This window comes from Archocentrus centrarchus, chromosome 1 (genome assembly GCF_007364275.1).
Source record: "Archocentrus centrarchus isolate MPI-CPG fArcCen1 chromosome 1, fArcCen1, whole genome shotgun sequence".
Lineage (NCBI taxonomy): Eukaryota > Metazoa > Chordata > Actinopteri > Cichliformes > Cichlidae > Archocentrus > Archocentrus centrarchus.
This window is the reverse complement of record NC_044346.1, coordinates 32,904,150-32,917,544: the sequence shown is the minus strand read 5'-3', so window position 1 is coordinate 32,917,544 and position 13,395 is coordinate 32,904,150. Positions and strand designations below refer to the sequence as shown.

At 37.5% G+C, this 13,395-nt stretch overlaps 1 protein-coding gene across 4 annotated transcripts; it reads left to right on the top strand.

Annotated features, from left to right (window-relative positions):
* The first annotated feature begins 3,414 nt into the window (after positions 1-3,414).
* coq7 (coenzyme Q7 homolog, ubiquinone (yeast)) lies at positions 3,415-10,576 on the top strand. Of its 4 annotated transcripts, none has more exons than XM_030734460.1 (6): positions 3,415-3,552; positions 6,032-6,210; positions 8,216-8,330; positions 8,510-8,649; positions 9,912-9,980; positions 10,124-10,576. In XM_030734460.1, the coding sequence occupies exons 2-6, from the start codon at positions 6,100-6,102 to the stop codon at positions 10,199-10,201; spliced, it is 513 nt and encodes a 170-aa protein (XP_030590320.1). In that variant the 5' UTR covers positions 3,415-3,552; positions 6,032-6,099; the 3' UTR covers positions 10,202-10,576. The 4 variants fall into 4 exon arrangements, with proteins under 4 accessions (XP_030590320.1, XP_030590312.1, XP_030590304.1 ...); XM_030734452.1 differs by having other exon boundaries at positions 6,029-6,210; XM_030734444.1 differs by lacking the exon at positions 3,415-3,552 and adding an exon at positions 5,525-5,717.
* Positions 10,577-13,395: the final 2,819 nt, after the last annotated feature.

Below are 13,395 nucleotides of genomic sequence, written 5' to 3'. Positions count from 1 at the left end.
AACTGACTATTACAGTTTATAATACAGTTTATGCACTGTAAAACCTATTTTAATGTTTTACAGTTTTTATGTATTTATTTTTAATTGTTCGCTTTCTTCTCTTAATTTTTTTTATTTATTTGGTGTATAGCACTTTGTATTTGCTGTGGCTTTTTAAAGTGCTTGATAAATAAAGCTTGATGATGATGATGATGATGATGATGATGATGACAAAGAATACAAGTTTATAAGTGATCAAAATATTTTTGAGAAATATGGTAAGAAATGCTGGTTGACCTGACATAAAATGCCCCTACAGGCTGTTCAATTGCATCATGACAAGCACAGGAAACAGACTTTTCGGTATTTTACCCACACTAGTCAGGGTAATTTAACCCTTGTTTTTATTAATCTGTCTCTTCTGAAGCAGCCACTTAATGGAATGGGAACACTTTCATGGAATGGGAATGCTTAAATGCTTAAATCTGGGAATGCTTAAATCTTAAAGCACCCCTTTTCCCCCCTAGATGCTATTTTTTTTAACCTTGTTTAGCTCATAGCTGCAAAGCTTTCTGCAGCTGTTTTTTGAAAACAGGCCTTCATTATACAAACTCCACGCCAATTCCACAAAAAGTTTGAAAGTTTGTTGTTTGAGCCGATAGACCCCAAAACACAATATTGCCTCGGGTTCAAAAACCCTTAACCTGGCCCTGCTCGTAAAAAACATTTGACCAAATTTCTCTTTTTTTGGAAAGGGTCGTCATGAAGAATATAACTTGTGTAAACACAGACACTGACGCATTCTGCTGTCATATGTTATACATCTGCGTGAACGGCTAATTTTACTTTAAAATCATGCACGCACACACATACAAATTTTGGGAGTCCCACCACACAAGTGAGGTACCAAATGAGACAAGTCCTATCATGTCTCCTCTCACTGAGAGCAGACATTGTTGACTCACTGTAGTCTAGAGGCGCTTAGTTTGCGTCCAACCACAGTTATGCACTGTCTGACCAGAGCCTCGGAGCAAGGGTGTGCAGACTCACACACATCTTTGGATGCATGCAAACACCACACAAACAGACACTCACACACATACATACAGGTGCATAGGCACACATAAAAGACAGTTTGCTCTTCTCCTGCTCTGTGGAATAAGCTCTTTAATCCTCTCATCAGTCATAACACACCGAGAACAAGAAAACTTTCTCCTGGGCTTCCTTCAGTTGTGCTATTGAATTTTAGACCTGACAGTTAATTATTTCATGTATGTATGTACAAAATATTAATGCCTTTGTAATTAATGATATACTTTTAGACATTTTCTTAAAGACGGTCTAAAAGCCACTTGTGTTGAGACGCCTCACACCTCTTTTACATTGCCTCAGGCAAACATTTACTTTTTGGCCCCATCTTCTCTGCTTTGTGCACTTTCATCTATACAGAAACTTTGTTATGAGACCAGAAACCCAGAATAAAACCATCAGTTATATGTTGGAATTACACTAAACTAGTTTTGTGTGTGAGTGTGTGTAAATTTGGCATATTATTATTGAAGCCAGTTTTTATTAGGAGTGTGCAACATGTCAGAAAAACTAAAATTAATTAAGGTCTTCAATGTCTGCAGCAATTTAGTGGTGCACTCTGACAAAGAGCTGTTTAACGAGATGTGATAATAGCTATAATAAATTATAATAAATAGTTGTTATGATAAAGTATCACATTTTCATGATGTGAGAACAATGAGACAGTGTGAAAGGAATTTCTTCTTCTTTACCTCTTTGGCCCACAGCTATACTGTTACAGGTTACTCTGATTGCCTTGCGTAGTTTGTTGTTTTCGGTTGTAGCAGCTGGCAACTGTTTTAATTGGAAAAAGCTCATAAAAAAAAAAAAAAAAAGTGCAATACCTGCTCAGCAACAGAGACGTGCAGTTGTGCAGGTGGGTCTCCTGAATCTAGTAGTGCATGTAGGAGATTAAAGAACAGCTATATCTCTCAGAATTTGGTAGGAGGTGAATTGTTGACTTGCATTCATCAGGAGGCTGGAGTTGCTCCCCATATGCTAAGCAACTTCTTGCTTCCATATTAACTAATGATGGATGTAGTGACCAGGATATCATCTTTTCTTGTCTTTTTTTCTCTTTTTTTAGCTGAATGTGACCATGGTTGATGATAAAACTTATCAGCTAAAACTAGCTGATAAGTTGATTCAGTCCCTTCAATCAAAAGGAAAGCTAATTTTGGAGCATGGCACAGTGGTGCAGTGGTTAGCACTGCTGCCTCACAGCTCGGGCCTTTTCTGTGTGGCGTTTGCGCGTTCTCCCCGTGCCTGTGTAGGTTCTTTCTGGATACTCCTGCTTCCTCCCACAGTTCAAAGACATGGATGGAGTCACGTTAACTGGTGAGTTTAAAGTGGCTGTAGGTATGAATGTAAGTGCGAGTGGTTGTCTGTCTCTCTGTGTTGCCCCATAGTAACTCCCCCACCCCAAGTCATTAAGTTGAAAAGTGTTTTATTTTCTTCGGTTTTATTTATCAGCCCTGGAAGTTGACACGTGGTCAAAATCAAGCAGGATATTAGCTTTTAACCCATAGTACATATGTCACGCTCAGCTTCTAAAAGACTGGGAGAGCCACAGAAAACATCAGTTTTTAGGCCTCCTTATGAGGAATACTGCACTAAACCTCATGTGTAAAACAGGTGGCATCCCTTTTTATAACTGGATTGTTATGCTGGATCACAATCACTAGATGCACAAAATTATGTATTAATACAGGACCTGGTTTAGATTTAGGCTACGGTGTAAATTCCCAAACAAATATAAGCAATTATAATTCAATTATTAAAAAAAGAAAAGACAATATGAACCCAGGGCACATCACATATACCGATGTGCAACCACACATATGTAGCCACCCACAGTCAGACAGACAGATAGGGAAACACATAACCGGGTGTCTCACCACAAACACACACACAGACAAAACCGACACACCCCACCATTCACTATGCTGGCCTTGTTTACTCATGACCATCACAGCAGCCGACCTCATCATTCCACAGATTCCTGCATCCCAGCTATTTTATGTGTTTTGCCAAAAAGAGTCCCTTTTACTCATCAAAAGCGGGAATAATTCTACTAAATAAAAGTACTGACTAATATCATGAAAGGAAATAATAACGACGTGGGGCGCGTCAGGCTCAGATCACCAGTTATTTTCCGGTATTTTAATTTTTGAATTTAAAATGGTTAAAATAAAAATGTTCTGGCTTGTTCAGAAGGCCTCGCTGCAGTATATGCTGACAAGCTGAAATTGCTATGAAAAACTGGGACCGGCTGGAGGAGACAAGGTGAAAGTTTGCATGAATGTCTTTGTCTGCGCAACACTGCCATCTGTTGACTATTAACAGCAACTCTGGTTGCTCCACAAACTCCTTCATTGTTGTTGCTCGAATGTTTAGTCTTACGCTGCGTGCTACTTTCGGCTACTCCCTTACATAACAAGCCAAAACAAAAGGCAAACTCGTGATTTGTTTGACACCGAAAAAGGGAGAATGTCCGACCAGAAGGTAATTTTCTTCTCTCTGTTTATTTTACTTCTTTAAATACTTGTTTTCCTCCCACAGGCCAAAGATACGTAGGTCGAGTGAACTGCTTGAACTCTAAATTATGTGTTACGTGTGGATTTGTTTGTGTCGTGATATAATCCTGTGACAGACGAGTGACTAGTTGTCCAGGATGCTGACACTGTGAACCTGCACAGCAATAAGCAGCCAGTGACTCAGTGGAAGATTATGTAACAGATCACTCAGAGTCCTTAGAGTTCCATTAAAGGAAACACTGAGATTGTGGAAGTACAATAAAGGCTAAATTTTAAAAATAGATCTTATTTTCTTAGCTTTCTTGATTAACGGATTCAAGCTTTGCTCTTTTATATATATTTTAAGAATAGTGATTTCTTATCAGCATGCTTCTCGTATTATAAACAATTTCAAAGTTAATTTTATTTTGTTAATATGAGCTAGTATCTTTGTAAGCTGAGTAACATTTTAATAAAAAAACCCAGGAGCTGCACATGCTGACTGCAAGTCTTACATTTAAAATCATTAAAAAAAAACCCAAAACTTCAAATCAGATAATTTCGTTGATGATCAACACATAAAAAAAAACATACCCTGGAGAATTTCTGACTTTTAATTCTTGACAAAAATCATTACAATAATTATAATATAAATCAGTTTAGGCTGCATATTCTCTTGAAGGTGTGCATTCTTCCTGAAGTACATGTGGCTAATATTTTGCTAAAAGGTTATCAAGCAGCATGCCAACCTATGAGGAACCTTTCAGGATGTTTTGTCCTGTGTGCAAACAAAGGGACATGTTTGGATATGCAAAAATATAAGCACTATAATTTTGTACTGGGGGGAGGAGAATGTTTTGTTTTGGCAGTGAGTGCATGGCAAAAGAAATGGTATTATGTAAGAAAAGATAGAGGTCTGCAGTACCTTATTCAGTGGTTATTCACTCATGTCCTCTGATTGTTATATTTCTATAAGAAAATAAAGTGAGACAAAGGAAATGAGGGAGCTAGAGATGATGATTGACTAAGAATGATGCATAAACCATATGCTTAACAGATCAAAGGAGCCTAAGATTCAATAAGGGGTTCATTGTTCTTCCAAAATGTTATGTATTGTAGCAGCATTGCAGTGGATAGAGTAAAATTAACTAAAAAAAAAAAAGGCCCTATTATGTTCAGATTGATTACTGAAGTAATTCCAAAACAACCCAGATACACTCTATAAAATATAGTAAACACGAAGCACTCTGGGAGTGCAAACCTCCACCAAGGCAGCTCAGTCTCTGGGCAGGATTTATGTTTAGTTTTTATTATATTTTTGTTATGAGCTTTTGTTTTCATTTCACTTTAGTTTCAGCTTTTCAGTTTTGAGCTTGTCTGCCCAAAGGACCTCAGATGAGCTTATGTGATGGCGAGGCGTCTGTCCATCCTGCCACAGTTCATGAGACTTGCTCCTCCTAAAGTATTGGTCACATCTGAGTGAAACAAGATTATTTTTTTCCTGACATGACTGTTTGCAGGCCGCATTTTCTTCTCCTGTTTGTTTTCATTCTCATTGTGCAATACAGCCAACCAAAGATAACGAAACTTTCTTTCTGTAATTCACATGTTAAAATAACCTGTAAATTGTGATGGATCACATTTTAGATTTTAAATATTAGAAGATGGCAGTTATTTGTCAGGGGCAAGTTTTAAGACCTTCAAAATATGATCGAAAAGTAACACTTTACTGTGTAGACAAGTCTTCACAAATATGGGCCTCATAGTGTTTACATATTTGACCTACGTTTACAAATTTGACCTGTTGCTTAACGTAATTCAGACACTGCCAAAAAGAAACAGGGTTAACTGAGCGGACTTTGTTACCTCCTGCCTGTACCACCGTAAACGGGGAAACTTGATGGGTGGTGATAACACATCCTAAACGCTAGTTGGCGCCCGTCATTACACAAACGAAGAAGAAGAGCAGAAGTCCGTGACGTCCAGTTTCTGACGTTCAGTGTCAGTTTGATGCACGTTTTTCTACGTTTCTTTAATAATACGGATAGTTAAAACATTACCTGACTACCATGCAGGCAGCCGCGCACAGAGTTTTTTGTCACTGGTCTCAGAGTAAAAGCACAGCGGTGACGCTTCAGTGTTTAAAATGCAGAGGTACGCAGTGGCACCTGGTAGCTACAGTGCTAAATGCTAAAAACACTTATCTAACCCTGTCGGTGCATACCGTTTATTTCCCTTTATCTGTGGATATAACACTAGGCTGAACGTGTATTTTTTGTTATTGGCGTTATTGTTATAAACCTAATCTAGCCTAATTCAAACACTCGACATTTACTTAGTTTTTAGGTAAAGTAAATGGCTAACCTTCATAGTGGACACTAAGGAGCTGTGTGGTTACAAAATGTATCAGCTTACAGTGCGCTGACTGAAGGACCAGTTACAAGTGCCTGTTACTTTGTTTTCAGCAGTAACTCTGCAGCAGAGCTCTCGCGCTTACAGTGTGATTCCGCCACCGCGCGACAGTGAGGAGAAGGAGATGATGGACCGGATGCTGCGTGTGGACCATGCTGGGGAATATGGAGCTAACCGCATCTACGCCGGCCAGATGGCAGTGTTGGGTCGATCCAGGACTGGGCCCCTTATTCAGGTATCAACCACCAGTGCTGGAGTACTCAAAAACAGTGTAACACATTACTCGTTACCACCCCCACCCCCCTTTAAAGTAATACATTACTTTTGTGTTGCTTCCAAGGTACGATTTGTGAAAAACAAAACAAAAAAAAAAAAAAACAAGGGAGGGTGGGATGGTTTATTATTGCTGTCAATGCAAGGTTTATGGAATAATAATTATGAACTTAACTATTCTGTAAACCTTTTACAAGAATACTGAGGTGTATTTTTAATTCAATTAATATGTGCAATATTCTCAGTCTCTTGTTTGCCTCTTCAGACACAGGTGATCCAATCGAACAACAATACATGCGAGATTTAAATCCCCCTTCCAGTTTGTGCTTTTTGGCCAGGCGTGCCATAACTTCAATATTTTAAATGAAATAAACTCCAATTTCAACAGCAAATAATGTTGGCATTCCTACATATCAAACAAAAAAACAGTCTGCTGTGATGATGGACTTTTTCTGATTTCCTGCAGTGTGTTATTTGTAGCACATCACCCTTTTTTACTCACATCTGCAAATCTTTGAACAGGGAAGGAGGTGACTCTATTCGTTCTCTGAGATCAGCTAGAAACTTTCTAGTTTGAGAATTAATAAATATCTGAAAATGCTTGGCTCTATAGCAGGGATCCTCAAATCCAGGCCTTGAGGTCCGGTGTCCTGCAGGTTTTAGATGTATTCCTGATCCAACACACCTGAGTCAAATATAGAAGTCATTAGCAAGACTCTGGAGAACTTGACTGCATATTGAGGAGGTAATTCAGCCATTTGAATCAAGTGTGTTGGATCAGGGACACATCTAAAACCTGCAGGACACTGGACCTCAAGGCCTGGATTTGAAGATCCCTGCTCTATAGCATCATTAACCATGGGTTCTAACTTGAACATGAATGATGATCAGGTTAGGGTTGATCTTTTTACATAGGAGTGTGTCTCCTCCTTTCCAGCAGCTTATCACAGCAACTCTACATAAAGCCAACAAGTCGTATGCATAATTTCTGCAGGATTTTGCAGACAGCAGCAAAGCTGCAATTCAATAAGATGGGTACCCCCCAGCAAATTGCATCCTGGTTGCTCCATAACATGGCCTGAAAAGAACTGTTGCGGAATTACCAATTAACAATATAAACCTCAAACTACAGTCCAACACACTTGCACAAAATCTTATCCAAACGAGGACATACACAAGAGATTTCCTTCAGTCATTTCTCTGGACATGGAGTATAGAAGCAGGTATGATTAAAAATGGAAGCTAAAATAATACAAGCTCGTCACTGCTTTTACTCTCGTAAATCAATCTGCTTGGCTGAGGTTGACACGTATGCTTTAAAAGAACCCTGGGGCCGAGTTTCTTATTTACTGGCTTTGTTTTAGCATGCTGCTATTGCAGGTGCTCGGAAAACATTGATGCCACGTTAGCTGCATTGGATAGCTGTTTCTGTGTCCAGTTTGCACTTTAGCCTTATGGTTTTAACCGTTCATGCAGAGTAAATGAAAGTGATATTCATATCTCCAAATCTCAAAAGTTGTAGACAGCTCTACTCTTTCTTGAGTTCCTCCACAGGAGGTGCACAGGGAAAGGGCACTTGGATGATTTTTTTGTTTCAGTCTGCTCAGTGTTCAGGTAACTGAAGAACTTGTCTAATGCAAGTAATATAATTGTGTACAGAACTATGATTACTGAATTTTCTACAGTAATGCATTACTATGGAGCGCGCTATACCACTTGTCATATAATTAAATATGCTTATCAAAAGGTCAAGACATAACCAAAAATCCCATAGATTTCTATCAAACAAGATGACACAGACTAATTGCCTTTACTGTATGCAGACCAATCATACATACTTGCTTGGTCCCCTGTGTATGTAAAAAAAAAAAAAAGAGTGACTTTGAAATGTATGCGTGTTTTCACCTTGAATGTGTCTGCATAATTTTTGACAGTCCGTGTGCTTTTTTTTTTTTTTTTGCCTACAGGAAATGTGGGATCAAGAAAAGAAACACCTTGAGAAATTCAATGAAATTCTTGCTGAGAACAGAGTTCGGCCCACGGCGCTGTTACCACTCTGGAACATTGCTGGGTTTGTATTAGGTTGGTACAGCACGTAAACACACAGTTTTATAGTTATTTTGAAGTTATACGAAAGGAACAAGTGCATGAAAGAGTAATGATTATTGACTTTCACAATGGCCCCTTGACATGTTATCAACAGTAAGCAGTGGGATATTTCATTATAAAGTATTAACAGTGTGTATCCCTCTGTCCTGAAGGGGCATCTTCTGCATTGCTGGGAAAAGAAGGAACCATGGCCTGCACTGTGGCGGTGGAAGAGAGTATCACTGAACACTATAACAACCAGATAAGAACTCTGATGGAGAAGGACCCGGAAAGATACACTGAACTGTTACAGGTGAGTCTCTTAGCTCTGTCCAGTGATGGTACCAAAATTGAGACAAATGGCGAATGTTTTCAACTAGGTTGATTATTACAGGGCAAACTAAATAATAATTACATCTGTTACTCAGGCTCAGCGTCTAACTAGTTAATACTACTGTGTAGCTAATCACTAATCACCTTTGACAAATATTACACTTCAGTAAGAACTATGTGATTAGTGTATAAATGAAGATATTTCAATTTGCGCTTGATCAAACTTTGAGAAAATTTTAAGCATCCAATTATGATTGTATCACATTAATGGCAAAATGGGTCCGAAGTGGTCCTGTTTTTTTTTTATATGTAGCGTGTGCATATTTTTACAGGAAAACAAATGACAACTTATTACAACTTTATTATTTCAGTGTTCACAATTTATATGAAGCGTAATGTTCACAACTGGATAATTTGCTGTATTTTTTTGCTATGATTGCTGCAGTGTGTGTATGTAAGCCAACTACAGTTCAAACTCTGGCACAGCCTGTTTGCTTTCAGCTATACTATTGACTTTCAGTGTTAAAACGATCCATGGGTGGAATATTTTCTGTTTATCTAAGCAGTTCAATACAGTTCAGGTTTACTTGCAGAGTTTTACAGTTTTATAGCCAATTTCTCCAAGGCTATGCAGCATGATTCTTGACATTTTTGTCTTCAGTGCCTTTGCCATTACACAAATGCATCACTTAATGACTACTGACATTTGTTACTGCGCATTGATGCAGGTCGAAGTTTATTTAACTTCTAATTTGGACACATTCCACAAGCCAAAACAGCTTCACAGATCACAGAGCGTGGAATAAAATTGGCATTTCATCAGTGGGTTTGTCGCATATACTGTCAGAGCTCAGAAGTGACTCTAACTCTCTGGATTTTTTCCAGATGGGACAAACCACTTTTCAGCACAAGGCAGATTTTGTTTGAAACAGGGTGTTCTATCTTCCATTATCTGATCATAGTATATAAAAGCTGGCTGTTGATGACTAATTTATTGTCCGTTAATTTGAATAGAAAATGGGTTTAATGTAACCAACTCATCATTGTGAAAAGCCAAAGCTGAGATGTGATAAAATATGACCTACAGACATGCCATAACATGATTGGTGATGGCTTTTATTGTCAGTTGTGCTAAAATAGCTCGAGACTTTTTTTTAGTGAAGCAGAGTGCACATGCATTTAAAAAAATTGAAAAAGATTTGCTAAATTAATTACTCATGTTATTATGTATACTTTTAATAGGTAATAAAGGAGTTTAGAGATGATGAGATGGAACATCACGATACGGGATTGGAGCATGATGCTGAAACTGTAAGTGACTTTTATATATTTAATTTTATAATATAGATATTTTATCATATGCCATCAAACAGGATTCCAATCAACAGGTTATATTTAAAGACTGTGTTTATTTACCTAAATATGACACCCCCCCACCCCCCCTTGTGTTTTAGGTTCCTGGATACTGGCTTCTAAAAAACGCAATTCAGCTAGGTTGCAAAGTTGCAATATATGTTTCCCAACGTATCTAACTCTTAAAGCAGTTACATTGTTTTGATATTCTGACTCAGTTTTGTAAATGACGTAATTTAGACTTGTGTTCACATTCTGCATCTTTGTAAATGAAGCGCTTTGTGATTGAACACAATGTACTTTTTCCAGATCATATCTGTTAAAATACAGTGTTACCTAAACTGGTATAATTTTGGTTGCTTTTTACAGTACATACATGGACTCAAAGTACTCTGGTTGAGGCGAGCATTGCTTGAACAAATTTCAGGCCTCTGTGCTGTTTTCTGAATGCAGATGTTTAATTTTTTGTGTTGCTGTTGTACTGTAGAAAGGTTGCCAGTCTGTAAAGATGCTGTTGAAATAATTATTGTGAAATAAAGATAATCAGTGGCTTTACGTATATCTAATTGTACATATGTCCAGTTACCTCACATAAAATACTTTTAATATCATTCTGCCTTAAGTTGCATCAGTGTTTGTTTTATGAGCAAGAGCTGCAAACACCAATATTTTATTACTTTTGCCTGCCTTTGACTAAAAGCTGGACACTTTAAACACACATGATAAGGACATATTAATCCAAGCGCGCACACACACACCCAGCCCGCCATACCATTCAACAAACTCTCCTGTTTCACATGTAATCGTTCATATATCAAGCTGAGCAATGACTTGTCATCCGGGCCTAACTGCTAAGCACCTTCACACAGCTGTTCTGGGTACATTAGGTCACTGAATGAGGAGGCTTGTCCAGGGGCCCCTAATCTATTAGGCTTTTCATCAGGCTGTGCAGCTTGAACAAAATGTTCACCCCCCTGCGTCAGTATGATTATGCCCAGACTATCCATGCTGTACATTGAATTGTGACCCAAATGTAATTCACCCTAGTTTTAGCTTTTTTGAGCCAGATGATATGTTACATGCTGGCTCACAGCCAGTAATTGTCTTGTGGGTTCTTCTTTTTTTTTAATTTAAAGCTGTGATGGGTTTACATATCAGACCTGACCTCAGGGGTTAATATGCTGTATAGCCTCAATTCCTTAAAAATAGGATCTTGTGTATTGTCTGTGAGTAAAATCGAAGTCGATTCTATGCCTATGCGTCCTGTTATTGGTAAAATAACAGTCAGTTAAATAAAACCCAGCGGCAACTATAGACTTGACAAAAGATTTAGAAAGGAAATCAAATAATTGTAAATCAGTGGATGACTGCTGCTGGCTACATTCATTTTATATACAGTCTATAATCAGAGTACATTTTAATTGAATGAAAGCAGACCCAGAATTGTGGCTCCCATAATCCAATAATCCCTATCTCCCCATTCTTTTTCCATTTTATTTGTAATTACTTTGCTTTATTGACTGTATACCAGTTATTTAGTTTTGGTGACCCCATTTGTGATCACTTTGAGCAAAGCCTGTAGTATTCTCACTATCTCACTAATTTTTGACATGACAAGGATAAAAAGTCATGACATTCATTTTCATAATTATTGGAGGTCACCCACGATACATGAGAAACATGAGATCGTTGGCAGCTTTGCAAATCAAAGGCAGATTATCATACAATATCTCTAAACCAGATTAATAGTACTGACAGGTTTTTATAGCAAGGTGTAACTGTTTAAATAAAGCAACATATGTACAACTCCTTTTGTATGATCATGTTGGCTGATGAAATTACTGGTATATAAAAACAGGAGTGATGACTTAGTCACAGTGCAGGTGTTAATAACCTTCAACCTTAAATACTACATCTAAATTACCTGCAATATGTAACTACAAAAAAAATCTCCTTTTTTAAATGTTGTTCATAATGTCTGCACATTCTGGTCCATTCTTCAGTCATTTATAACATCAGGAGTTCATGTGGATTGTTTAGGTTCTTTTCTCAGAATCACTCAAAAGGAATTTGCTGAAACACAGACTGAGAAATGGGCAACAAGAATTTGAAGAGAGCAATAAAACTTTACTAAACTGGGATTGTCTTGCTACCCATGAATAATTGCTGTTGTAAATCTTGAGCAGCAGGAAAAATACAAATCCCTATAAGTCGTAAAATCTTTCGGATACAGATTGTATTGCTTCTTGGCTTTAATAGTTGCTGTCTGTCAGTAATAAGGCCTTTTTGGGGTTTATGGTAACTAATAGCATAAAATCCATATGTAGCATTGAGAGCACAAGGAGTTAAGTAGATATTTTGCTTTAGAATCACTATAGTTAGTTTGATCCAAGAATATGATAAGATTTAATAAATGTCTGACAACTTTCAACATGTTTTCTTGCAGTTCTTTTAAATTCATATGCAATCACATTTTTTTTCAAGAGGTGCTTATACATATGCTATATTTCTAACCTATTTAAAACCTCAAAAACAACTGAGACCCATGAACACCAGTTATGTATCATTTCCTTTCTCCTTGAGGACATTATCTACCCATGGACTGGAAGTTATCTTATGTCCTCAGATTGTCTGAAGATTTTTCCAGAATCTCTGAATCTTTTCATGATATTATGCATCACAGGTTATAAAATTCCTACATTTTTTGCAGTTTATGTTGATGTTCTTTGCCCCGCGTTCAGATAGTGGGGAACCCAATCCGTCTTAAGTATCCAGTGAAGTAACCTGTTGCCGATTAAACTGTCTTAAGTTTGAGATGTTTCACCATGTTTTTTTTTTGTTGTCCCCATACCAGCTTTTTAAAAATGTGTTACATCAAATTCAAAATGTGCATATATATTTAAAAATATCACATCATATCTTGCCTTTATGCTATTTTTACATAAATGTAGGATTTGAACGATTTGCAAGTCCTTGCAAGTCTGTTTTTAATAACTATTTTACATGCATCCTGACTTTTTGGAGGGTTTAGGAATCAAATGGACTCAAATGGAGTTGAACTTTTGATATGCATCTGGTTATCCAGGTCAACAGCTATGCTCTATAAATAGCAAACAGTAAACATTTTACTATTCTGTGGTATGTCTGTGCATACAGTAAATACCTACGGTGTGATGTTACTTGCTTTAGATTTCTGTTCTGCACAGAGGGACCAACTTGCATAAATTTTTGTTTGAACTGTAATACATTTATTTTCCTCCCTTCTTCTAATGAGAGATAAATGACTGTAATATGCCCTATGGATGTGTGTATGTACAAATGCACCCGACTGCCTAAACATAATTGTAAATCTTTTGGGTGACTGAGGGTGTGT

Bases quoted from the DNA above. Each gene is read 5' to 3' on its own strand.
- coq7 (XM_030734437.1), top strand. From the start codon at position 5,633: ATGCAGGCAGCCGCGCACAGAGTTTTTTGTCACTGGTCTCAGAGTAAA. The intron at 6,211-8,215 runs GTATCAACCACC...TTTTGCCTACAG, and splicing joins GGACTGGGCCCCTTATTCAG to GAAATGTGGGATCAAGAAAA. The intron at 9,981-10,123 runs GTAAGTGACTTT...CTTGTGTTTTAG, and splicing joins TGGAGCATGATGCTGAAACT to GTTCCTGGATACTGGCTTCT.